This window comes from Rhinolophus sinicus, linkage group LG01 (genome assembly GCF_036562045.2).
Source record: "Rhinolophus sinicus isolate RSC01 linkage group LG01, ASM3656204v1, whole genome shotgun sequence".
NCBI classification, from domain to species: domain Eukaryota; kingdom Metazoa; phylum Chordata; class Mammalia; order Chiroptera; family Rhinolophidae; genus Rhinolophus; species Rhinolophus sinicus.
Window position 1 is genome coordinate 9,969,665 of NC_133751.1, and position 26,779 is coordinate 9,996,443.

The 26,779-nt window shown below is 40.5% G+C and overlaps 1 protein-coding gene across 1 annotated transcript; it reads right to left on the bottom strand.

The window, feature by feature from the left end:
- Nucleotides 1-600: 600 nt before the first annotated feature.
- Nucleotides 601-24,252, bottom strand: IFNAR1 (interferon alpha and beta receptor subunit 1). Its single transcript, XM_019730209.2, has 11 exons — nt 23,628-24,252; nt 20,081-20,204; nt 16,038-16,216; nt 13,887-14,044; nt 13,655-13,802; nt 12,731-12,845; nt 9,336-9,535; nt 9,073-9,227; nt 6,784-6,934; nt 5,888-6,030; nt 601-4,659 (listed from the first exon to the last, which is right to left on the bottom strand). The coding sequence occupies exons 1-11, from the start codon at nt 23,698-23,700 to the stop codon at nt 4,423-4,425; spliced, it is 1,683 nt and encodes a 560-aa protein (XP_019585768.2). The 5' UTR covers nt 23,701-24,252; the 3' UTR covers nt 601-4,422.
- Nucleotides 24,253-26,779: the final 2,527 nt, after the last annotated feature.

Consider the following 26,779-nt stretch of genomic DNA (forward strand, 5'->3'; position numbering starts at 1 on the left):
TCACCAATTACTAATTCTTCAATCACATAATGTCCTGTGTTAGAAATGAGTTCTAAGTGGGGACAGACGAAAGGAAGGGTAGGAAACTAGTATATCCTTTGCATGTAAGACTACTAAAATTTTCTCTTCATGCTTCTGTTCCCTTAGGTGGCATACACGGTATTTCCTCCATCAATAAAAACATCCCACAACTAATATCCACATGTATTTATGTGGCCCACAAGACCTGTAATTCTGATCACCTAAACCCAAGAAAAAAGGTAGTGAGAAAAACTGGGCGTTACTGGTATTTCTCACTGTTGTTAAGGAATGGGGCATTTCTTGGGCATCAGAGATGAATTTGCTTCCCTATTTTGAAAAAAATGAGGAAGCTTGTCTAAAACATGAATATAGAAAGGTTCCCAATTGAATGTCAAGTGTGTTCGGATTCAGATTCAAATGTCTAGATGGCAGGGGAGACCAATTTACATGTGGGATTGGGGTCTCCTTAGAAGGAGCTTATTCTGAGAAGAAATATTTGTGAAATGACAGCAGTTTGGTTCTAGAAAGCAGAGTAGGCAACACCACTGAAAACCTCAGTAAGGCTGTGCTCCAACCAAGTCTTTTTTAAAGATTTTATTGGGGAAGGGGAACAGGACTTTTATTGGGGAACAGTGTGTACTTCCAGGACTTTTTTCCAAGTCAAGTTGTTGTCCTTTCAATCTTAGTTGTGGAGGGTGCCGTTCAGCTTCAGGTTGTTGTCCTTTCAGTCTTAGTTGTGGAGGGCACAGCTCAGCTCCAGATCCAGTCGCCATTTCTAGTTGCAGGGGGCACAGCCCACCATCCCTTGCGGGAGTCGAGGAATTGAACTGGCAACCCTGTGGTTGAGAGCCCGTGCTCCAACCAACTGAGCCATCCGGGAGGCAGCTCAGCTCAAGGTGCCATGTTCAATCTTAGTTGCAGGGGGCAGAGCCCACCATCCCTTACAGGTCCAACCAAGTCTTAACACATTGCATACGGATCACAAGAATCTTCGTTTTTTCTGAGCCATGCGTTAAGGACAGATAACAAGAATTCTCGTTTTTACTGTTGACTCTTTTTACTTTGCATATTTTATTGAATTATTTGTAGAATAATTACTTATAATTTATAGAATAATTTATTTGTAGAATCTATTATTTATAGAAAAATAATAAATGACATAGAAGCATTTACACTTTAAAGAGAAGAGTGCATTTTAAAGTAGTTTCTTTTAAAAACCTGACGGAACAGAGGGGTATGAGGGATTTAAACCCCGCCGTACGCAACGTGTTAAGTTGAGGCTGTGAAAAAATGAGCGAGCAAATGGACTGGGTCTGGGACAAGTGCGGGACCGTGGGGCAGTGCTGGCGCCTTCCAGCGGCTCCTTCCAGACACTAACGCTGGACGTCAGGACACTGGGAGCGGCATCAGCCCCCACTGTGAATACCTTTGAAGGTGTCAGCTGCAGCACTTTCAGTGCATCGTTTATTGATTAAGTTCAAGTACAATGACAAAATCGAAGACTTGTGGCCCCACCCAGTGCTTATTACATAAAACTGTTCATAGCAACAGGTTTAAGACAGAAATACAAATTAAATAGGAGGTACAATACAACACTGAAAACATTTGTACGTCTTTCCACAACTCAGTAAACACACAAACACTGTCAGAAACACCCAGTTGGTTCAAATTCTGTATTTCATTTGGTAATTATTTTCTGCGTTCTATCTCCGTGCAAGGCACTGCATTGCTGAGATGCTGGGGACACAGTCATGAGTTAGAAAGTCCCTGCTGTCATACAGCTTCTGGTCTCGTGGGCGCAGACAGACACCAGACCACACACATATGAAGAGGTCAGGTAGTCAAAGCTTATGGGAGGAAGGGGGAGGAAGGAAAGTTTCTGTACACTCTCCAAATTCTTCAGAGCTATCTGAGGCTGCCTTAAAGGTCAAAGCTTGGGGAAAAGATAAAACTCTGAATTATATTGTAAAATCACTTTTTTGTAGGTTGCAAAGTTCTGGTCAGACTCTATCAAGTTCACAGTTCTGAGCAGCATTTCTGATTATTATAGAATCTATACTAGTAGTACTTTATGGTTATACTAATGGGACATGGCCACATCCTAAGGGTATGTTTACAGACCCGAGTTATTACATACACATTTATCTACATTACACATTAATATAACATTAGTTCTGGCTGTAATGATACAAAAATTCTTAGGTTATATCCAGTCTCTCCAAGAACCACCCCTGTTGTAATTCTCAGGCAGTTTATTGGTGCTCGCAAGTACAAGGTGTTTCCACGTATTCTTCAAAAAAATATCCTTACAAGTAAGCACGTCTGATTAAGCTACACGCAGACCATAAATGGAACTGAGCTGCTTTTTCCCATCCAGGAGACAAGGCAAAAGCGAGGGTTTTTTGTTTTGCTGTTGCCACTTCCCACGTTTGCTCCCTGAAAACCACCCAGGGCCTTAAAACTTGAAGACACATGTTCCCACATCTTAGGGACGAACAATTTCATCAGTGTCTCTGAATTTGAATGTCTGAGTTTCCCTCCTGCACCTTCCACACAGAGATTGTCTGTTAGGATGTCCAGCCTGAAACAGCATTTTCCCAGATAAACCCAGGGCCTGCATGCTGGACCAGAGCAATGGGCTGGCACAATATGAAAGCCAGCAGTGCCAGGTGTCACGACACGGTCCTAACGTCCTCTTGAAAGAGGCACATTTCCAGAGACAGAGCCTTTACAAATGGAAGGCCAACCCAGAAGATCTGCTTTAAACTAAAGTTTCTGGTCAAAAAGAGGAAAGGTGAGTGTGTCGGGGTCGCTGGAGGGATTCTCCAGCACAGCTGTGTCTCAGAGGGGTTTCCCTGATCCCCACCATAGCTGCCGGAAGCCTGGACCACAGGAGCAGGAAAGCGCATGGCCGGCTCTGCAGAGGTGCCCAGGTCACAGTTTCCCCACCCCCACCCCGACCCCGACCCCCCTGGGCAGCTGCTTTCAACCTTTCCTTCCACCCAGATGAACTGTTCCCTGGGTAGAGACGCTAGGTAAGCTAGTGGCTGTAGTCATGTGCACGTGCCAGCCTGCTCTGGTGGCTTCGTCTCCTTTCCCATTCCCTGCTCCCTGCTGCAAGCGCTCAAGTTGACAACTCTGCCCTGGAATTCCTAGACTTCCTTCCCACGAAGGATCTCCATGAATGATCCCAAATATCAAATAATAGAAAAATAAGCTAGAGGTGCCTTTGAAAAGCATTATGATTATATACTTTCTAAAATAAGGTGTTCTTCCCAGTTCAATTTCCTCCCTCATCCTGGTAATAAATAACCTGCATTGTCCCGAGTCCATGCAGGCAGAGCAGAAGGGGTCCTGCACACTGTCCTGCGGAGTCAAGAGACTGGCCTCGTATTAAAAATGACACAGATAAACCATAAACACAAACAACTCCACAGGATGTTAATAATTAAAAGTCGCTTACATACATTATTCTTGTTTTTCACTAAGGTCGCCTTCTTCTTTCCTACTGAATTATTCTACTTCTTACTCTGTCTATTCTACCAGTAGCATTTTCTGGTTTGAAGGCTTCTTGCATACACTGTGACTAACCACGACGTACTCCCCGCTATCTTCAAAAATGATAGTAATTTCTCTAATTAGGTAATTTCCCATTTCTCTATAACTTTAGTGACTGCAAATTCTAATCAGAAGCTATTCTAATAAGTTATGAATCAGGACAGCTTCGTGTATAGCACAAGATCACCTGGTTTTCATCCTAAACCATGGAAAGACAGATAACTGTGGTAAAGGTGGCAATGTTCTCAGGATAAATGGGTAGAATTCCCCCCCAAATTTTTCAGGATCACGTTTCTGGCATCTTCTGTAGATGTTTTTTCAAGTAAGCTATTTTTTCAGAATTTCTTTTACTGGTAGCAGTATTCAGCTTTTCTAAACAAATTTCCTAAGGGGCTGCTTTAGCATCAAAAGAAAAGGCCAAATGTTCTAAGTATCTTTTGAAACATAATGGACGACACCGGGAAAGGAGCCGGACTCAGTGCCACAGGCAGCCCAGCAGCGCCGTGATAGCGCTAACTGACAGGAACACAACACCGCACAGCGGGACTTACGACACCATTAGAAACACAGACGGCATCTTCCGGCTTTACCTCATCTCATCTAAGACAAGCCCAATGACAGCTCTTGCAAGACGTTACACATGGAAAAGACTTCTTTCCAAATTCCTGTAATTTCACTTGTGAATAGCTAAGTGCTTGCCTGTATTTTTAGGACCTATGATCGGAGATGGTTTTTCTTCTCCAACAAGCAAATATCCTCTTGATAGTTACTGAGAGAAGCGAGGAGCTCAGGTTCCCAGTGTAACTCCACAGAACTCCCTAATATTTTACAGTTCATTTCTGGTCACATAGTTTCCACTTGTAGAAATTCTTCACTTGTTTTACTTCCACTGTTTTCATCTTCATATGAGTAGTTTCCTGAATCTTGACTAGTTTGGGAATTAAATTTTTTGTGATTTTCATCAATTTGATTAATTCCTATTGTAGAAATAGTGTCTATATTTTCAATTATAAAACATCTTTCAATTTGTTCCTCAGAAGTGGAAAGAAATAGATTCTTTAGTGGCTGTTCGGAGAAATACTAATTTAAAAAAGGGAAAGAATAGAAACAGATTATTTAAAATAATAAAAATCAGTTTTCTAGTTCTAATAGCTTTAGTTTCTGAAGTTCATTATCTAGAAAACCTATCTTTTGGCATGCATATTAAAAAGTCAGCTAAGCGCCTATCCCCTGCATTACAATGTGTAGCATAAAACCATCATTGGTGAGGTCACGTACATCTTAATACCGTTTTTTGGTAAGTACATGAAGAGTACCTCAGTACAGTGTGCTGGCAGGGGCAGGGGATGGGAGAGCACTGGGATCGTGGACATTTTGAAGTAATAAAAATTTTTGTATCCAATCCACAAACATCCAGAAGCAGCACCAACGATACACTAATTTTCCCCTGTTCAACTAAGATTAACTGTTGTAATCAGCTAGTTTTAAGTTCTTTCAGTAACAGCTATGTGTATTAGAGTATACTGGAATGATATTTAAAAACTCAGGGCGATAAAATAGTTGATATTTACGGAGCGTTTTTACAGGTCTAAGCCTTTCTGGTTTCTCTTTATTGCTCACCACTCTATGCGGTGGTATTACTGGCTCCATCTTACAGCCTGAAAGGACTTGCTAGAGTGCACAGAGCTCACAAGTGCAACTATATTACAGCTTATCAACAATTCACCGTCAGGTTTCTCTAGCTCCAAAGCCTGAGCTCTTAACGATACTCTCACGGCACGCAGCTAGGTGAACATACTACTCCCGGCGCATAACCCAGGCTGAGGTCTTCATCAGTTAGTGCTTTCCTTAAATATGCTGATCTCACAGGATATTTAAGGAAATATCTGACATCCCTGCCACCAAAAAAACCCAACAAAAACAAAAACAAAAAAACACCTAAAATTGAGAGGTGTCATGGAAGGAAACTCATGTTTTCTTATTTCATTTTCTGAGATTTCATCCATAGAATACAGTTTCTGCACTGATGGTAGTGTTTTACTCTTTCTGTGAATACAAAGACTTTCAATGGAAAAACAAATGCCACAGTAGCCAAAATGCCAGAAAAATATAAGATTAAGGACAAACTTTACCATTCCATGTTATATTGTACTAAATGACTGTTTCCAAACTTAATAAACTGAAATTTTGAAGAAAATACCCAAATCAGTCTGCATTACTTTCGAAATATCAAGAAATCGTGTATGTTCTGTTGAAACCAAATATATTTCCCATTTAAGAAAAATCCAGACAAAGAAAAGTAACATACCTGATCTATAATGGAAGGAGGTTTACTTGATGGAAAGAACACATAAAGGATAAATTTCCAGAGCACTTTCACAACGTAAAGGACAAATGGGATAGACAACACAGTGCAAATTCCAGCTATAAGCCAGGTTTTAGAAGTATTTCCTAAAAACAAACAAATGATGTTTGGCATCAATACATGTCTTGACACATAAATATGTTAAAAGCGCCGACAGTTTGTATAAAAGAAATATAACCATATGAAAGGAACTCTATTACATAAAAATCTACTAAATGATACCCTTAGAAGTGGTTCTGGTACCACTGAGCCTACCACCGCTGTGGGCAATGGACTTTACTTTTTAAGAGAAGCCTGGGAAGTGAAATAAGAGATCCTTAGTGAAGGATACAATATTGCCACATAGCGCCAATCATACTAAGTATTCTCCAGCACTTCTGTAACAGACAGCTAGCACAATTAAAAACATGGTGTGACTGTCCACAAGTCTACACTAGAAACTGTAAAATACAAAATGGGACTAAGTCATTCCCACATAAAAAAAAATTCACAACTGAACCCATGAAGTGATTTCCAAATGATGGTTATGTTAAGGATTATGTAAAACATGTAAGTCTTACTTAATGCTAAAGAGTAATAATCACAAGCAATTATGTACATACTGGATGAAATAGAAAGCATTAAAAAAACACTGAATTGAACTAAGCATTAACAATATTTTCTAAAACTGAAAAGACTTAGCTTGAAGATCTACTTTTCATTCATGTAGTTCATAAAGAAAATATTCTTTTTACAGTAGTATTTTACAATTTATAGTAGTATTTTACAATTTTCAATGAATTAAATATTTTTGTTAAGTCTAGTAATATTTTAAAAATATATATAATAAAGATTCTGACCTGGTTTTGTCTTCTCGCATACAGTATCACTAAAAACACTGCTGTTATTCCACTTTACATCCTCAACGATGGCTCTGACTTTGACACAATATACAGTCAGCGGTTTCAAGTCAGGGAAAGTAAAATCAGTTCTTTTCTTTACAATTTTCCTCTATAAAAAATAAGTGTATCATTGATAAAATGTAGTCACCTCATGAAATCATATAGGGAACATCTATTCCTGAATTCTTTAAATATTCAATCTAAGATTGACCTTTCCCAAGAACAGTTGGTGTATGTTTAAGAAATATAAATTTGTTTTGCACAACACATTATAACCAAATCAGGAAGTTAAAGATGCTGCTGTCAAAAAGAAATATGACATATTCCTAAGACAACTCTAATTTATATGTACATGCGGATTTGGTTTACCACGGTATTACCTCCGCTTAGTTGCAGAATGGTTATAAGTAAGGGTCTGGCCTCAGACTGCCTGTATGAAGATATCATTTACAGCTTTGTGGCCTTAGGCAAGTGATTCCATCTCTCTGGGCCCTACACCCAGACAGGAAATAATGAAGACAATTATTGTTCCTATCTGTATTAGTCAGCTATTGCCACCATAGTGTGTAACAAAACATGTAAGTGTTGTGAAATGTTGTGGGACAAAACATTCCCTGGCTCAGGACATACTTCCTTTTCTCACTCCTGAGTGTCCTGACTGGCTGGGGAGCTGTTGTGGAAGTTGTGGTCTGGTTTGGGTCTGCTCTCATTGTCTTCGGACCAAAGACCATGCCGAGCAAGCGCTGCTCTGGGCAAGCAGAAGGACAAGAGCCAAGCCAAGCCAGGCATGCACAGTTAGGCCTCTGCTCACATCACAACCGTTCACGTCCCGCTGTCTGAAGCCCAGCCAGTGAAGCAGTAGCGAAAACCCCATCCCAGGTATCTTCTGAACAGTCACTGAATTGACCATACTGTATGGCGGGGTTGTTTTGAAGAATGACTGAGACAATTCATGTGAAATACTTCTTAGCACACAACTCAGAGTAAGTATTTAATAAACATGAGCTGCTATTATTACTGTCATTATTGATGAATTTTCCAGCCTAGGATAGGATGGTAACTAAAAGTTCCTGAATCGTTACCATTTATCAAGCAATGGGCTACACAGGTAGTATTTCACATGTTACCTCATTTTAAACCTTATAAACATCCACCCTCAAAATTCATTACTGTGGTTACCACCATTTCACAGAGGAGGAAATGGTCTCCGAGAGGTAAAGCACCTTGCCTAGGGATACACAATTTCGTAGCTTGAGACACAAATTTAGGTTTCCCTGAACTGGGGACAACTGAGAACTGACCACAACTAGCAATGCGCTAAATTATGCTATGATTACAGTGTCAGATACTTAAAATAAAAGTAGCCAAGTAACCAGAATTTTCTTAGATTTCCAACAGAAAATGAAGTTAAAGAATTTACCAACTCAACGGCATAAGATTTTTAAAGGTTGATTCCTTGATTGTAATTCCACAGGGAAAAGTGACCTGGGAATAATGTGGGTCACCTGATGCAGTGTATTATCTCTGTCAGGGTTTTTAGCGTTAAGCCAGGGTTTCTCAACCCTTTTTTCATGTCTACCCCCACGAGGAGCTTTTCTAGATGATGTTTTTCTAACCCCTCTCCACTATGGAGTTGAATACCAAGGATGTTGGGCAATGTTGAATTTTGGAAGAATGTTTCCCTCCTAGAGTTCCACAAAACATCGTAATACCTAAGATTTTTTTTTGCCCCCTAAAAACCAATTTTTGCCCCCTTGGAGGTGTCCTGCCCCCAGGGGGTATTTGGCATGTCTGGAGGTAGTTTCAGTTGTCACACCTGGGAAGGACTGCTGTGGCACCTAGTGGGCAGAGGCCAGAGATGTTGCGAAATATCCCCTAATGTGGAGGACAGCTCCCACAACAACGACTCGCCCCAAATGTCAACAGTCCCAACACAGTGGTTTAGGTAAATACTGGGCAATCATATTAAAAATGCAAATTCCTGAGTTCTACCCCCAGGGATTCTGACTGAGTAGGAATGGGCTCAGGAATCTGAATTTTGAAAACAAACCGGGGCCGAGATGCAAGTGACCTATAACTCTGCCATGCAAAACATGGGAAAAGGCTAGTCATTTTCATATTGTAAATATGTGAGTTAATCACTGTCTTAAAGTTTAAAAATTTCCCTAAAATTTTAATTTCAAGCTTTTTTTTAACCCCGTCAATTATAACTCTAAATTACAGAATTATACTACATATTCTTTTTACCTCAGCGTTTGAAGTGTTTTCCCAAAAAGTAATTTCATAAATTAGTGGGTAATGCTGGTACACAGACTTGTTCTGAGAGACTTTTGGGGCTCCAATATAGACACGCAGTGAATTATTAATGGGCTTCAGGTTAATGACTGGAGGAGGTATGAGAGCTGGAAAACATTTGTAAAGGCACAATGTTAATTTAGATTATGGAAACAATTTTAAGAATCTCTACCAGACTGGAGAATTACAATCTATAGTAAAAACTATTGGCTTACTTTGTGTGTCAGTATCAAATTTTTCCTCTTCAGACCAAAATGATGTGCTATTTCCATCGAATGCTTGTACACGGATAAAGTAAATTCCTTTCTGGAAATGATTTTGAGGAAAGACACACTGGGTAGTTCTGACATTTTCACAGTTTGGTATTTGTTTCCATTTTCCTGAATGGTTCTCAGGAATCTTTTTTAAATAGGCACTTTTAAGACAAAAAAAAATTTTTTTTATTCCAAACACATTAATAAATATTTTTATTGAGTACCTCTAATAGGTTAGACATTCTGTTAGGGGCTAAGGTTATAAAGACAAATAGTCCCCACGCTCAGGAAATTCACAATGCAGTGGAAGAGAGATACAGAGGGTGCCAAAAAAATGTATACACATTTTAAGAAAGGAAAAAAACTATTAAAATTGTAATACTCAATATATACCAATAACAAAAGATGAATACAAGTCACGTTTGACTTCTGCAATTACAAGAGGTGCTCAAAGTTGTTACCATCAGTGTCTAGACACTTCTGATTATGGCGAACTACTGTTTGAGCAACGTTGACCAAAGTGTCCACTGTGGCACCCCCGGTATATACAACACAAAAGAAAACGAAAGATCTTGTTTCAGAGTGTGATAAAGTAGTGGTGTGCTAGAGTTGGCTCATATCAGTGCACAAAGACAGCTGTTAAATTTTCAGGAATGCTGGGAGCCAGTTGTTAAACACAGCCATTATTAAAAATTAAATAAACTTATAAGTAAATAAATTGTACTAAAAAGAAGAGTAACAAACACTCAAAACTCATCTTGTCCTATTTTACTACATTTATGACCTATACTCAGGCTATTTATGTCTATCGTACCCACATGGTGGAAATACTGAACAATGGAGTGCTACCATGCATCTTGTCCCAACTCCATGTTCAGGGACATTATATTAGTAGCTTGAAAGTGGCCGTGGTGGGAATATTTACATCATGAAAACTGGCAAATACTACAAATAAGGCTTTTCCCTTTTGGTGCATGCTGAACGCGCACCAGCCCCACACCGGGTAAGTGCTATGACCGAGATATACACCAGCGTTAAGAGAGCAAGCCTAAACAGAGTATGGGCACCTCACTGAACCTGGAGAGGCCAAGGAAGTTGCTCAGAAACCAACAGCTCAAAGCATCTGAATTTAAGCCTGGAACTACAATGGCCTCCCAACTGGTTTCCTCATCTTTAGCTTCCCCTTAGTCCACTGCACCATATACAATACGGCCATCTTCACCTTCCTCAAATACAAAGGTCATGCGACCCATCCCGCAACACAAAATTCCCAATGGCACCCAAATGCCTACGGGCAAGTCTGAAGCTAAGCCTCGTATTCTCCTGTCCAACTTACTCAACTCCCTGTCTCGTTGCTCTCCTGCACCCAATGTCCTGCTGCTCTCCAAGCAGGCCTTCCCCACTGAGGTGGGCAAAACTCCAAGCTGGCCCCCAAGAGCCCTGCCCCCTGGTGTACACCTCCTCCCCTTGAGTGTGGGCAGGACCCACGAACCCCTGACTAGGTTACATTATACAGCAAAGGTGAAGAGATTTTACAAATGAAATTAAGGTCCCAAATCAGTCAACTTTGAGTTAATCAAATGAGACTGTCCTGGGTGACCTGACCTAATCAGATGAGCCCTTCAAAGAGGGTCCAGAGGTCAGAGATTCACTCTTCTGATGACCTTCATGAGTTCCACAGCTGTAAGAAATGAATTCTGCCAACAACTGCATGAGCTCAGGAGAGGACCCCAGGCCTTGTGTGAGACCATGACTCCCGCTGACCTTGACTGCAGCATTGTAAGACCGAGCAGTGGACCCCGCTGTGCCTGGACTCCTGACCAGAGGTCACTGAGATAATAAACAGGGTTTTCTAAGCTGCTAAGTTTGTGATAGTCTGTTACAGAGCAACAGAAAACTTATACCTGTCCCTCACCCCAACCTAATTTTACGTCTCTTCATATCCCAAGCTTTCCCTTGTGCTATAGATCCCTGCCTAGGATGCCCTCCTTCACGCACTTTAAAATATCCGATTCAACACCCAAGGCCTTGTTCACATCTCATCTCCTTCCGGGTGGCTTCTCTGGTCTCTCCAGCCCCTTCGCCCTTTGTGTTTCGATTTCTATAATGCTTATAATTTGTAAATCACTCCTCAGTCCTAAAACACACTTGCTATGCAATGTCAGCTGCTGCTTTGGATTTCTAGAACCATCTGTCTTAATTCTGCTGTATCTTTTCAATTCCTTCAGAGCTTTGTACCCAAAAGAAAATCACAGACAGCAGCCATCAGAAACCCTTATCCCTCTCTAACCTGCGGCCCTATTATTTAACATACTTCTGAAAGTGAAGTATACGCAAAAGATTACTGCAGTTTCCTGATCGGTCTGAGATTACATACGAGATACTGAGAGGCATGTGTATACATGAATGTGTTTGTTGCCTTTATACAAACTGTTCTCGGTTCAAAACTAACACTAAAGGATAGAGAAATCGATCACGGCAGTGTCAGCTTTCCTTCTCCCTCATTTTCTGTTTCTCTCCAGTCTCTTCGCTCTTCCTCTTCCTTACCTGCCTTACCTATACTTGCTTTTGGTCCCTCTGCTCCTCTGCCCTCGATATTTCTCTTTCTCACCCCTTTTCTCTCCACTTCCCCCATTTGATTTTCCTCTTCTCTTCTCCTTCTCTATTTGTTCCCTACAATTTCCCATTAGTATAAACTATGTCCAGGTCTCTTTCACCATGTGGTGCTAAGACTTTATCCATATTTTTCTAGTCTCCATTCGACCACATAGAACACAGTTCTTTCCAACTGTCTTTCAATTCCCACTAAAGTAATCACTGAAAAATTTGTTCAAACCACTGAAATTATAAAGAAAATGGGAAGGCTAACTTGAACTGAACAAGTCATAGTGACTGGACTGGAATCATTTCAAGGACTCATGGAAGAAGTGAGCTCAGAAGAAAAGATCAAGGTCACGCGTCAAGCATTCCAGATTGGGGAAGTAACACAAGTAACTAGAATCACACCTTTCTTTTTAAAAACCAAGAGCTGGTAAGGACAGTCGGTATTATTGGAATATACCCATTTTACAACAAACGAAGAAACTGAGTCCAAAAGAGATTAAGTGATCACTTCTCGGCCTTTTGGCTAATATCAAGTGGAGCAAAAGACGGTAAGTGATTAGCTTAATGTCATCCAGTTAGTTACTGGCAGAGGAAGAATGACAATTCAGTATCTCATTTCCAATATATCATAACTGCCTCTCTATCAGTCAGCATGTGTGCAAGGAGCCGCAGGGGCTGCAGTGAGTGAAAAGAAGCATACAAAACTGGGCAAAACAAACCGTGCCAAGGGAACGTTATGGAATAGAACTTACGAGAGCCACTGAGCTTGAAAAGTCATGTTTTCATATGTGTAATCCCATTTAAGAACATAGACCTGATTTTTGGCAATGACTTGTATATTTTCTGGCGGAGGCAATTTATTTTCAACTGGAAGACAAAGAATACAGAAAAAAGCATACATATTTACTCTAGTGAGATAACACGTGCTAAGAATTCTCAACAGCATGGGCAGAGACGATAAAAGGCTTGCACTTTATCATTATGACGTGGTAAAGTTATGGTACATATTCACACAATGTAATACTATGTAGTCATTTAAAAGAATGTGGTAGACCTATATGAATGTACTGACATGCAAAGAGATTCTCAATACAGTAGGTTAAATAAGCAAGTTGTAAAATATTTCTAGCAGGATCCTATTTTTTAATTTAAAACACAAAACAAAAAAACTGTATGTCTGTACACATGCTGATATTAAGTCCTGGAAAAAGTCAGAAGGGAGCTACGCAAACTGTTAGCAATGCTTCTCTCTGATAAATGGAATTCGGGGTAAGGAGGCAGGAGAGGAAAACTATTTTGAACCCTTCTCTATGGTTTGATTCAAAACACAAAGTGTATTAAATTTATAATTAAAATAATACACAAATCTAACCTCCTACCCGTGACCTTAATTGTTGCAAGATGTCACTGATAAACATATCAGGACGCGCTCATATTCTAACATCTCACTTACAGAGGAATAATTTTGGAAAGACTAACTGTTCTTCTATAATAGCAACTGCCTCCCCCTTTTTGTGGATTCTGAACAAAATTTTTTTGCTAATGTAAATGCTTTTGTTTTAGTATCTATTAAACCATCATATAAATTTCAGCAACAATGGGAAAAATGCCAAAATTATTAGATTGCTAATCTGTATATATAGTTATTGAGTTTAAAAGCAAAATTTTCTCCTTACCTGTGGTAGCTATGCAATACACTGGACTATACAAAGAAACTTTTCTCTGCCAACGTAATCTTGCTTTAACTTTTAAACAGTAAGTAGTGTCCGGTGAGAGTTTATGAATTTTAGCTCTGGTATAAACAGTTTCAGTTTCCGTCCTGGTCTTTAAAAAAGGACAAAGTCAAATTTCAGAATTAATTCATGTCTTTCTTTTGTCCTATCAAACCAAGGTAAAAGTAATACTTACTTCTACATCTGAAGAATTTTTCCAGATCACTAAGCTGTATATAAAGCTGGAACTTTCCATAGCCCACATGATACTATCTTCTGTTCCAGGAGGAGAGATGTTTATTATTATTGCCTTATCTTCAGCTTGTAAATGTATTTCCGGAGGACCAATGTGAGCTGCAAGACTCAGAACATTTACTATACAACTTCATTAATACAATGCCAAAACGTTCAATCAACAAATAATTCTGATTATTTAATACGTGCCTGACACGGTCAAACAGAGACACTCGGGGAGCTTACTCTTTAATGGGGGATATGGCAAAACCCCCCAACAAACACATACAGTATCATGTGTGCTCTAAGGAAAAATGAAGTAATATAAGGGGAGAGAGACTAGTAGCAAAAGCTGTTTTAGATAAGTTAGGCAGGTAAAGCCTGAGACATTTGAGCTGATACGTGACTAAAGTGAGGGAGTAAGTCATGCAAATATCTAAGGTAAAAGTATGTATGCCAGACTGGGGGGGCATCAAGAGCAGGGCCCCTAAGATGGGAAGGGAAAGTGCTTACTATTCTCAAGAGACAATAAGGGGGCTTAAATGGCTGAGTGGTAGAAAATGAGATCAGAGGGAGCTAGCAGTCAGATAAGAAAGAACTTGAGGGCTGAGATTGGAAGGGTGCCATGGCGTGATTTATGTTTTGATAAGGTCAACCTGGTTAATGTATAAGGAAGTGAAAGGGGCTTGGTGAAGGCTCGCGGCAGGAGGGGAAGTGACACGGGATCAGACTCAGCATACACTTGGAAGGGTGATCACTCAGAACTTGTTGACAGGCTGAATGTAGGATGTGAGGAAAAGAGAAGTCAAAGATAATTCCAAGGCGGTTGGCGTGAGCAAATACAGAGGTGATGTCATTGACAGAGATGGAGAAAAACTGCAAGAAGAGCTGGTTTTGAGGGGGAAGATAAAGAGCTTTATTGGGCCATTTTAAATCTGAGATGACTTTTAGACATCTAAGTAGAGATATCGAACAGAGAGTTGGTGATTCAAGTCTACAGGTGAGGGGAGGGAGGTATCCTTTGGGGAGTCCACAGTACATAGATGGTACTGAAAGCTGTACGATTACCAGTGGAGTGAGTGCAGAAAGAGAAGACGTGAAACGACTGAGCCCTGCAGCAGTCCCACGTTTAAAGGTCTGGGGGATGAGGAGAAACTGGCAAAGAAGCGACCGATGAGCACAGGGAGAGCCAAGCAGGAGCAGTGCCCTAGAGGTCCAGAGACGGGAGGGTTTTGAGAAAAGGGAGCGACAACCACGTCGGTCGGAGCCAGAAGAGGACTGGGAACTCACTGGGCATCATCGTGGAGGTCACTGGTGACCTTGACAAGACTGGTTTTAGTGTAGTGATGAGGAACAAGCTCGAGCGGAGAGGGTTGAAGGAGGAGTGGGAGGACCAGGTACAAAAAAGAGGTACAGACCGTGCTCCTGTCAGTCCCGTGTGGGGCAGGGGTTCTCAACCTTTTTGGTCTCAGGAGCCCTTTACACACTTGAAAGAAACTGAGGATCCCAAAGAGCTTTTCTTTATATGGGTTATGTCTTTTGATATTTAGCATATTAAATATGAACTGATAAAATATTTATTAATTTATTAAAAATAATGATAAACCTATTACACAGTAACAAATATTTGTTATGAAAAATTAACTATAGTTCCCCCAAACAAACCAAAACTTAGTGAGAAGAGTTTCACGTTTTTGTTCACATCTCTTTTATGTCTGGCTTAATAAAAAAGGAAGATGTCCCTCACACCTACTTCTGCATTCATCCAGTCACCAAATCACACACCAAATGGCATCTGGAAAATGCCAGTGTACATTCAGAGAGAACGAAAATGAAAAAGGAATGTAAATCTTCTGAACTATTATGAAGTTGACTTGACAGACCTCCTGAAAGTGTCTTGGGGACCATGGTTTAAGAACCACCATTACAGGGAAAGCAGAAAAATCAGGCCGTAGCAGGGATGAGGTTAAGTTTAAGTGAATCTTTGTTGCTGTTTATTTTTTTTGAAGACGGGAGATTTTTCATCATGCAAATGAATGGGTTTAAGAAGTGAGCTGTTCTGGTAATATTTAACAAAGAATACAACGCAACTCAGCTGGCCACTTTTTCTTACCTTGTTGAAATGGTATAAACGGGTCAACCTCATACCACGGAGAAGCACTGTTTCCTTTTTCTGTTCTTATACGCAATTTCATTTCTTCATAAACATTTATATCAGGTGAAGGAAAGTTGCATTTGGTACTAGTAATATATTGGCACTCAGGCAGTTTTATCCAATTATCTATTTCAGGGCTTTAAAATTAAAAAAAACAAATGAATAGGCAAATCTATAAATACAAAAGAGTGCTAAGACAACTGTTCTGTTTACTAACATTATAAAGCTAGTCTAAGTAGTTACTTTGACTTGAGTTAATGTCCTGTTAACATTTTAGTGTGTAACATTCCATTCATTTTCAAAGCATATATACCAAGTCATTATTTATAAAAGGATTAACTCTGACATATAACTACTTTTTAATACAGTTCTAAAGGTAAGGGGAAGTAATGGGCTGGAGGTATCATTTTGGGAGTCCAGAGCATATAAATGGTACCTGTGTGTACTTGTGTGTAACCGCGTGTGGTTGCATTAGATTTCAAAGAAACAGAGAAAGAAATGACCCATAAGGTTAAAGTGGACTTAGTGTCAGCTTTGTTAAAAATAGTTGTGTGACTTCTGGGCAATTACTTTGCATTTCTGGATCTTCTCTTTCTTACTGAAAATTTGGAAACTGGATCAGATGATTCCCTTCCGATCTCCTACGAACAGATTTCCTCCTCCTAAGACTGACCTCAGAATCAATCTGGTTTGAGAATTTCCTCTGCCCTCCTCAAAATCAAACCATCCCTTCTGCTTGCTGATCTCCTTTATTCCTTCTATTATAGTATTAGAAACAAAGAACTTAAAATGTTAACAGAATTAAATTCTTCAAAGTGGATTTAGTCAATCAAAAAGTTTAAGTGATTAATATCAAATTCTTCAAACACATGAAGTAATCAAGTTGGCATCCAGCGCCCCAAGCAGAAAGGACCTGTGTCTATAAAGGAGAAAAGGAGTCTGAAGTGAATGTGAGGGACAGAAAACAAATATTTCAAAACTTCTGCCAATGGTAAGCCCTGCCTACCTTGAACCACACAGAAACTATCCTCTGAGAAGACATTTTTGTCAAGGTTAATTCAGAATTCTAGCATTAGCTGATTTTTTTTCTTTTGGAATACCGTAGACTTCATTTTTTTTCTTTTTTTTTTAAATAACATTTTTTTTTTATTAGTTGCAGGTGCACAAAACAATGTAATAGTTAGACATTTATCATTTATATCCCTAGACTTCATTTTAAAGATGCTTTACAACAACAGAAACTAGGGATGCTATCCAAATAATTTTGGTGCTGACCCAAATTCAAGTCTACTTTATTTTTCAAAAAGGAAATATTTTTTAAAACTACCAAAAAATACACACGAGCATATGGAACCCTTCCTTCTTGGCCATGGCCAGTTACCCCTTCTAATGACCTAGGTGAGCTCTGAGATTAGAGCTGTATTAATGACACCTTAATTTAACATAAACATTCCTGAAAAACTCTTCCGTATATCAAAATCCAGATTTTTTTGATAGTTTTGTTTTTCTCAAATGTCTTTGATTAGAAAATACAATTCTAGCAAAGTAGGAGCTATAAGAAGACTGGGAAGTGGGTCCAGTACACAGACTTCTTTAAATCAGGGGCACAGAGGGTCAAAATAAAATGAACTACAGGCAAAAAGCAGGTCATGACTGAACGACTGTATGGTCCATTCATCTGGAAAACTCTTATTATAAACAGAAAACTTTATAAAAAATTTAAAACTAAGCCCTGAGATGGTTTCAAACCACCCTCACTTTTTACAGCTGTCTTTCCTGCACACTCTATTACAACTGCTTTTGCATCTCAGGGAGCTACTACAGAGGTAGCTACTTTTATGTTTCCTTAAAAAAACTTTATCGTATACAGTATTTACATCAGAACAGAATATAATTTGAAAGTGAATATATAACCAATATAAAATTCATTTCTTAAAACAGGTTTCATAATATAACTTCCTGCCATCATTGTCTCTCCTAGTTACTGACGCAGTCTAAGCACCCAGAACAGTGTTTGGAATTCAAATGAAAAACAATACAAATAAAATATTAAAAAACGAACAAAAAATAAAAGCATTCAATATTTGTTGAATGAAAAGAACACTACATAGTACATAGCATCATAACAAATTTTAGATACAGGTCACAAGCACTGATGTCTTAGCATCCATCGGTTCCACAGGCACTAGTATCTGACAGCTTATTCATGCATCTGGGTACCATTTATCACCATTACATGCGCTCCATTCTGAGAAACACTAAGAGATACCGGTCTGCTGTTGCTATTGACTACACTTTAATTGATCACTTACTCTATGCCACTGTTCTGAGTATTTGATAAACAACTGTTCAATACTCATAACAACTTTCACAGACATTTTATTATTCGGGTGTCCTAGTAGTCCAGTTTACCTAGAACTGTCCTGGTGTAAGCTTGTTCCTGCTTATGTAAAATTAAGTGCCTCTTTTCACTCTCAAAAGTATCTGCTTTGGATGCTAAATTATATATGGTCATAGTTTTTCTCTCTGCTTAACAGATAAGGAAACTGTGATGAAGTAGCAGAGGATGGGTTTAAGCCCAAACAGCCTGGCTCACATCCATGCTACACTCCACACTACACTGCGCTATACTGTCTCCCCCACCTTGTAATCTGGCATATTTTTACAGAGCCAATTGTTTATAAAGCTAGTAGAAAGGAGTAAGAACACACTGGAATAATGCATTTGATGCTCAAGTCAGAATGGAAGGATACAAGATGGCTGTGGACTGGAGAATTCAGTATAAGCAATAAATGTAACGTGTGAAGGAAGAACACAAGAGCGGTCTACGGCTCTGTCCTTTATTACTGGGTAACTTTACAGAAGGGTATCTGAGGTCATCTTTGCTATACTTAAAACAGCCGTTCAGTTAAAAATTCTGAACTAATACAAAGAACAAAATTGGTAACAAAACTCAAAATTCAATTTAAAGAAAAACTCTAGAGATAAAAATTTGTATATTATCAATTCTGAGAAAAACCGTACATGTGTATGTGTCCATGTACACACATACGTACACATATACACACGCAGACACTACTAAAGCTGTGAGGTGAAAGTCATCTCACAGTTTTATTAACAATCAACTGGACAATGACAGTGCCATGGCCACGCGTGAAGGGGGGACCCCGGTACTGGGGGTCTTACACCTGGTTTCTTCACTGCCTGATTACCTGCCTGCTCTTTCTTGGACAAGGAGCAGGGTTAGCAGACACGTCCCAACAGCAAAGTACTGCAGTTCCTGAGCTCTGTTCTGTTTCCTTCTGCAATCTCGTTTTCACCTCCCTGCCTGTTTATCCTCCCAGCAATTATGAAGTACAAAGGTAGCACTACGGACGAACTGAAACCCTAAAACCATCGAGTGTGGAAACGCAGGGTCCAATATACAGAGGGTGCCAAAAAAGCAAAGGAAAAAAACTGTATTAAAATTGTAATACTTAATATATACTGAGAACAAAAGATGAGTACAAGCCATGTGTATACATTTTTTTGGTACTCCCAGTATTGACGTTTATAAATTGCATCTAAAATTAAAATGTTGTATATGCTGGAGATAATAGGAAAGCCTGACCACAAAAAACCTGGTTTCCTATTCCAAAACCATGGATAGGCTTTCTGGGGTTATCTCTCCTACATCCTCAAGTTATGGTGATGCTCCAGTTCAGATCCAGACTTATATTTAAAGAAGGTGGAGCATCCGGAACAGAGAAGGTGTGGCTGTGGACTACAGAAGCTGTCTGCCATCAGCATCCCCCAAAATCTCTTTGTGTCAATGTCCAAGGATAAATTTGACTAGATCTCTACTGGTACAAATGAAGTTATTTGTATCACGCAAAGTAGACATAACATTTCTTTAAAAAATGGAAAAACAAAATGTTTCACAAATCTGAAAAAAGCTATGGTGTTAAAATCATAAAAATTCTTCAGGTGATTCTGGCAAATCAATAAGTAGAGTCACATACGTTTTATAATCTACTGAATAAGTCACATTTGTGACAGACTCATTGCTTCTGTTCCACTTCAGGCTAAAGGTGTCATCAATGATGTAGACCTCTACATTTTCAGGAGATTTTAGGTTTGTTTGTCCTGTAAAGATAACAAAAAAGAAGCCAGTTATATACACACTGCAGATTATTTTTTAAAACGTTATTCTTCCCTTCACATCACTGATTTAAGAATGAATACATTTAAATACAACAAAGTATATAAAAACATCTAAGAATACCTAATCATTGCTCACAGCACAGGGAGGCTGCTAATTATTTATATCTCCGCATCTGAGAGAACTGGAAAAAGACTGAGTTTTTTTAATCTATAAAAAATATTATATGTCAATTATACCTCAATAAAAGTAGGAAAAAAGACATGTATTTTAATTGAAACAAATAGTCTCTGTACAAAAATGGAATTTTTATTTTGTCTGGAAGTGATAATGATGTAAAGAATACAGGGTGGAACTGTTTGGTTTCACATTCTATATTCAGAGACAATATATGCTTCACATACTCTGATAGAGAACTGAACAGATGCGATTTTGAAACTTGACGGCGATTCACAGGAAATGAATATTCACATAACAAAACCAAGAGATAGAGGTATGAATGTTTATGTCAGCCAAGCCCTACAGGAACCTGAAAAGGTCTTGAATGCTGAACAAATCAAGGCTGAACCCTTCTGTTTACTTTTAAGGACTTGTAGAGACCTTTATTTCTTACACTCCTAGTACAAATCTTCCACCTCTCTTGCCTCATTTTTCCGTTCTGGTCCCTCCGATCTGCATTTTTCTTCCTATCTGACCACTCAAATCCTCCAAGACCCAGCTCAAGTTTGACCCATTCTGGAAAACTTCCCTCAAATATTGCAGCTCACGCTGATCTTCCTTCACATGCTGAACTGCCCAATTTCACATGGGAAGCAGGTGAAAAAAACAACAACAATAAAGCACAGTACGTGTTACCTAGTAGGCTCTCAAAATTTGTTGAATAAAGATTTTTTTTAAAAATTGAGTTAAACACAAATCACCCACACCGCAGGTTCCTTAAGGGCAGGGTCTATGTATCTGCATACTTAATGTGCGTTTTTCAGAGTACTTAGCATAATGTTGAGCTCACGTGAACTTCTTCAATATCACAAAGGTCTGATCCTTCACTATGATAAACTACAATTTTTAAAAGACCAGCTTTTAAATTTATTTCTGATTCCTACGATATTTCTAGCCTTTACTTCTGCCTAAGAGCAAGCATGTTATCTCCTTGCAGACTTCTGCTACCACAGGGGTCCTTGTGTGGAACTTTCTTTATTGGGACTGCTTCCCTCTACTTTCCATTTAGAGACATTACGGTACGGAGTCAAAAGGGGAGACATTTGAGAAAATATTTCCTGAATTTCTTTTTAAATTGGGGGAGGTACTCATTGAGTGTCCGCACCCTCTATTTTATTTCACACTCATATTCTCTGAGACTTCATCCCTGAACAAAATACTTCCCCTTATCCCACTCATCTAAACTTAATTCCCATCCCATTCGTTGGAATTTTATATTCTATGCAACTGAAGGACAGTGACTCGCTTTACAGGGGTTAACAAAAGACCTGATGGCATGTGTAGTATATTCTAATTCTATAATTTGGAGCCTTCAGATGTGAGGAGGAAATCTGATGGGGTGGAACCAGGGAGCTCCTCAGGATGCAATTCTTCTGCTAAAGGAAGGAACCCTGGAATTAGAGGCATGCTGGCATTTGGCAGATCAACACATAACTGCCTGATAAATGGACAGAGACTTGAAAATAGAGTTATTAAACAGGATTTTAGATTTCACAGGTTTTTGTTCTATTAGTATTAGCAACATCCTTTTGATAATGGTTCATTTCACCCTTTTAGCATGTAAAATATATAAATGGGCACTTAACCCAAACTTCTATTTATACAATTGGTTGCCTTCCAACCTTTCACATTCATATTGATAACGGGCCAGTTTACTATTTTATTTAAGTCTGACATAAATCCAAACACATACATCCACACAAATATCAATTTCCTCCCATATTTTGGGTAGTTTTCTTAGGCTAGGGTCCCAGAACTGCATTTACTAGGTTTAAAGGTATGAATATTTTTATGACTTTGAAAGATGGAACAACATTATGATCTCAAGTTAGAGTTCACATTTCATTTAGTTTTCAACACGACTTTTCCTTTGAGAAAAAAGTAGAGTAGTTAATTGAAAGCTAACTAGGCTCTTAACATAGAGGTGGCTAATCAAGAATTTAAATTGTTTGGTCTTTAGGAAAACAGTCTAGCCTAAAGCACCAGGACTCTGAGGCCAGTTTCCCTGCGTCTGATTTTCCACTCAGCCACTGGCTAGCTAGCTGTACAGCTTAGGCAAGTTACTCAATCTCTCAGGATCTTAGTTTACTTATATGTGAAATGAGGGTAAGCCCGCCTAGCGGTTGTTTTGAAAGGTAAAGAAGTTTATACCGTTAAAACAGACCAGTGCCTGGTACAGAGTTAAGAGCACAGTAAACGCTAGCTGTGTTGTGTATCAAAGTAATTTTAGCAGCTCTCTCTAGAGTAAAATTAGGATCTCAAAGCACACCCTTCTTGAGTGTTAATTTTACATGAAAACTCTAGGGAAATGCTTATTAAAACAAACATGAGTTTAACGCAAATTTTCACGAACAAAAGCCTTCAAAGAAATTACCACGGGTTGACCTAGAGCCCTACTACCACCCGCGTACTGTACGTGTGGACGAGTTTGAGATACCATGTCCCGACCTCCTGGATTCCTGCGCGCGATTGTTAGGCCCCGTTTCTCTTTGGGCACCTCTCCTCACTGCAAAAATCAACCTTTATAATAGCTGCCATTCCCCAGCTACATCCTGGTAAGTATTCAAGATTCCGCCCCGTCTTTCCGGCCTGAGATGGCCCCCTCGCCTGGGTGGTTCCCAGCCTTTGTATTTTGGCTGACTAATCTCCTTTTATTGTTACTTTTTATTAGACTGTACGAATCCTGAAGGCACAGAAATGTTTGCAACCCTCATCTCCCTCCCACGTGGGACTGTTTACTAAATTGAGGATATGCGTTTCAGGAACAGTAGCATAGTTCGCGTCTAAAGCCTTATTATTATTAAGCGGTCCAGCCGAGCTGCCCAAAGAAACAAACTCTACACAAAGGCTCTCGCACATTACGTGCCGCGGGGGTGATGAGCAGCCCGCGGCCGAGGGTTGGAGGACCCGCGGGGAGGGCGCCCCCAGCCCGGGGACTGGTACGCCGCGCGCCGAGCAAGCGGCGTGGTTGGCTCTTGAACACCACTTCCTCCCGTTCGATATTCGAGTCCAAATCGGTTTCAACCTGAGCACTGCGGCCAGGGATGACCAGAGGCCTCCCAGAAGGACGTCTAATACCACCCAGCCACCTCCCCGGACGGCGGCTTCCAACATCGCCCCGCCCAGCCTCGCGCCCCGTCCCCCGAGCCCCGTCCCCGGAGCCTGCGCCCGGACCCCGCGTCTCTCACCTGCGGCTGAGCGCAACCCCCCTGGCACCGCGGCGATCAGCACCAGGGTCGTCACGCCCAGGAGGGCGAACATTGTCCGCGGGCCGCCGCCGACCACGCCACTCACATCTCGGCCACCCCACGTCCTGCGGAGCACTCAGGGGGAAGCCCGTGTGCGCGGGACACGCCCCGCGCTAGTCCCCCAACCCCTGCGTTCGCCCCGCCCCTTCCGCACACGCGCGGTCCCCACGACGCGAGGGCGAGCGCTGTTACTGGCGGCGTGAACGGTAGAGCGCGCTCGGGAGCTCGCGCCGGGGAAAGTAGTATCAGGCCGCGCTGCCTCCTTCTTGCGCCCGCTCCGTGCGGCCTGAGGCCGCGCACTCGGGGGTCCTCCCATTGCCTTCCGGGAAGACAGCGCCCAGCTGGAGACTTTGATCCTCGCAGGAACGTGGCGCGTTGCCAGTGCTGCTGCGCGGGTCTCGCGGCTCCGGAATCCCCTGGCTCCTTTCCGCTGATTGCTGCTGGAGGGCATTGTCAAGGCGCCCTAGGTGTCGCCCTTCTTCGCGCTGCTCGCGAACTCGGCGGCCTTGGAGAGCGGTGTTGGGGCGGCTTGCGGGTTAAGGGAGGCATGAATGAGGAAGCTGCCTAGCAGGCCAGGCCGTTTCCTAAGTGCAGAGCGCTGCGAGCGAAATGCGGGCGAGTCCAGAGTTAGGTCAAGACACGTCTAGCGCTCGTTTTCGGAGCGATCTGGCAGAGGGCCCCTTGGAGAGAACAGTGAGGCCTCCGCGCGTGAGGTGGTCTCCAGAGCAGCGGAGCTCAAGCTCTTTGATCGCCAATTCTTTTATCAGTAAACAATTCGAATCCACCATTCAAATGGTTATTTCAATCCTTAATAGAGTATGTACATTATGAAAATAAGCAAAATGAAAAATAAAGGATGAGAGATGAAATAAATCAAATGCTTAGCTGTTAATTATATAACACCTAACAATATTAATTGTCAATTATATGGCAAAGTGAGTATTTGTAGAGGACAACACGATTGGATATGCCTTATAAAAAACTGAGGTATGATTTGCATACCATGAAATTCACCCATTTTAAGTGAACAATGATTTTTAGTAAATCTCCAGTTGTTAGGCCTCATTTTAAAAAACCTTTGGATTATCATTTTGGGATTCAACGATTCTTTGGTTTGATTCTGAGTATGTCTGCTTTCAACGATGTCACAGATGGAAAAATACCCTACCAGCATATGTGAATCCAAATGAAGAAGGATATTCCTGGTTGCAATTACCAAATCATTCTCATGTTAAAAGGCTTTCTTATGACTCATGGAACCTGTTTTATTGCAATTCCATTTCCTGCTTTACAAAAGTTGTTCTGCAAACTAGTGGCATTTTTACATTTAGAACAATGGACCCCAAATCAACCGAAACATTGCATTTGAATAATTTTTAAATGTGGTGGTAATTCCTCCACCACACACACACACACACACTTCAGTAGACAACTAGAGTTTTTACAGGTGCGCACAGTGTTTTTGGCAACAAAAGTCACATCCAAATGGAAATATCCCCAAATATATTTAGAAATGTGAGAGTTGGGGCTAGCCCGGTGGCTCAGGTGGTTGGAGCATCGTGCTCCTAACTCAAGGTCACGGGTTCCGTTTCCACATGGGCCAGTGAGCTGCGCCCTCTGCAACTAGAACGAAGTCAATGAGCTGCCACTCAGCTCCTGGGTGGCCAGATGGCTCAGTTGGTTGGAGCCGGAGCTCTCAACCACAAGGTTGCTGGTTCCACTCCTTGGATGGTGGGCTGTGCCCCCTGCAACAATGGCAACTGGACCTGGAGCTGAGCTGCGTCCTCCACAACTAAGATTGAAAGGACAGCAACTTGACTTGGAAAAGTCCCCGAAGTACACACTGTTCCCCAATAAAGTCCTGTTCCCCTTTCCCAATTAAAAAAGAAAAAAAATTGCGAGAGTTATATATAGCTCACACCTATGTAGTTTCTTTTGATTTTCACTTTCTCTCACAATAAAAGCACTTTTAAGGAATCCATTCACCGGTTTGTTTTGCTTTTCAGTATTGTGACATAACATACTAATGTTAGTCACTTGTTAAAGAAAAGGCCAGTAAATATCTTTTGTAAAAAATACATAATTCATCTTGGGGTTGACGGCATTTGCATGGCACAGATTTTCAAGATCTTTCCTCATCTTAACACAACATATTGTAAATAGTGGATTGTGTTTTAATAAAATTTACCACACAAGTAACAACCTGGAGCACTTTATGCACTTCAGTTTCAGTTTATTTGCTGTAATAGTAGTTTGTCTGTGGATGAAGCATGAATTAATTTCCCCTGGGGTGGGTTCTAGCTCTCCAACCTTAACCCAGAACCACCTGCTCTTCATTCAAGTCAAAATGATCCATCAGAGGTTGCACTTGCAGGTTTTTTATTAAACATGTTCTTTTAAATTTTTGTTTTGAAATGGTTTCAAACTTACAGAAAAGTTGCAAAAATAGAGAACTCCAGATTCACCAAATTATTAATATTTTGCCACATTTGTGCTTTCTGTGTATACACATACACACATATATGTACAAACTCCATATCTGTATATCTATATATATATATCTATACCTATACCTATATATCTATCTGTGCTTCTCTGAACTTCTTTAGATCTGGCCTTGGTCTTTCATGGCACTTTTTTATATATATAATACAGTCCAATTATTTTATACAATGCTGAATGCCTCTCAATTTTGGGCTTGTCTGATGTTTCCTTATGTGTCGCATCCAGCGCAACACGGGCAGTAAGCGTGCGAGAAGGGGCAGCTTTGGGTTAAGTTTTTAAGAAAGAAAGAAACAGAGACTTAATGCAGTTAAATCCCAGAAGGCCAGGGGGTCTCACAGCCATGAAATACTGGAGCCCCTAATCATACCGAATGGTGGCTTTTATTGCTAAGCATACAAGGGAGTAGTGTTGTTTCTGACACGGTCGTGAGACTCATTTATCACATCATAGAGACAACCCAAAACAGTTATGTTGGTCCCCAAACAGCCAAAGCAGAAAGTCCTATGATGACTGAGGTGAGGTATGCGACTCCCTAAGGGACATATATCACATGTCGAAACTGTTCCATAGAGCTGAGCAGAGAGGGC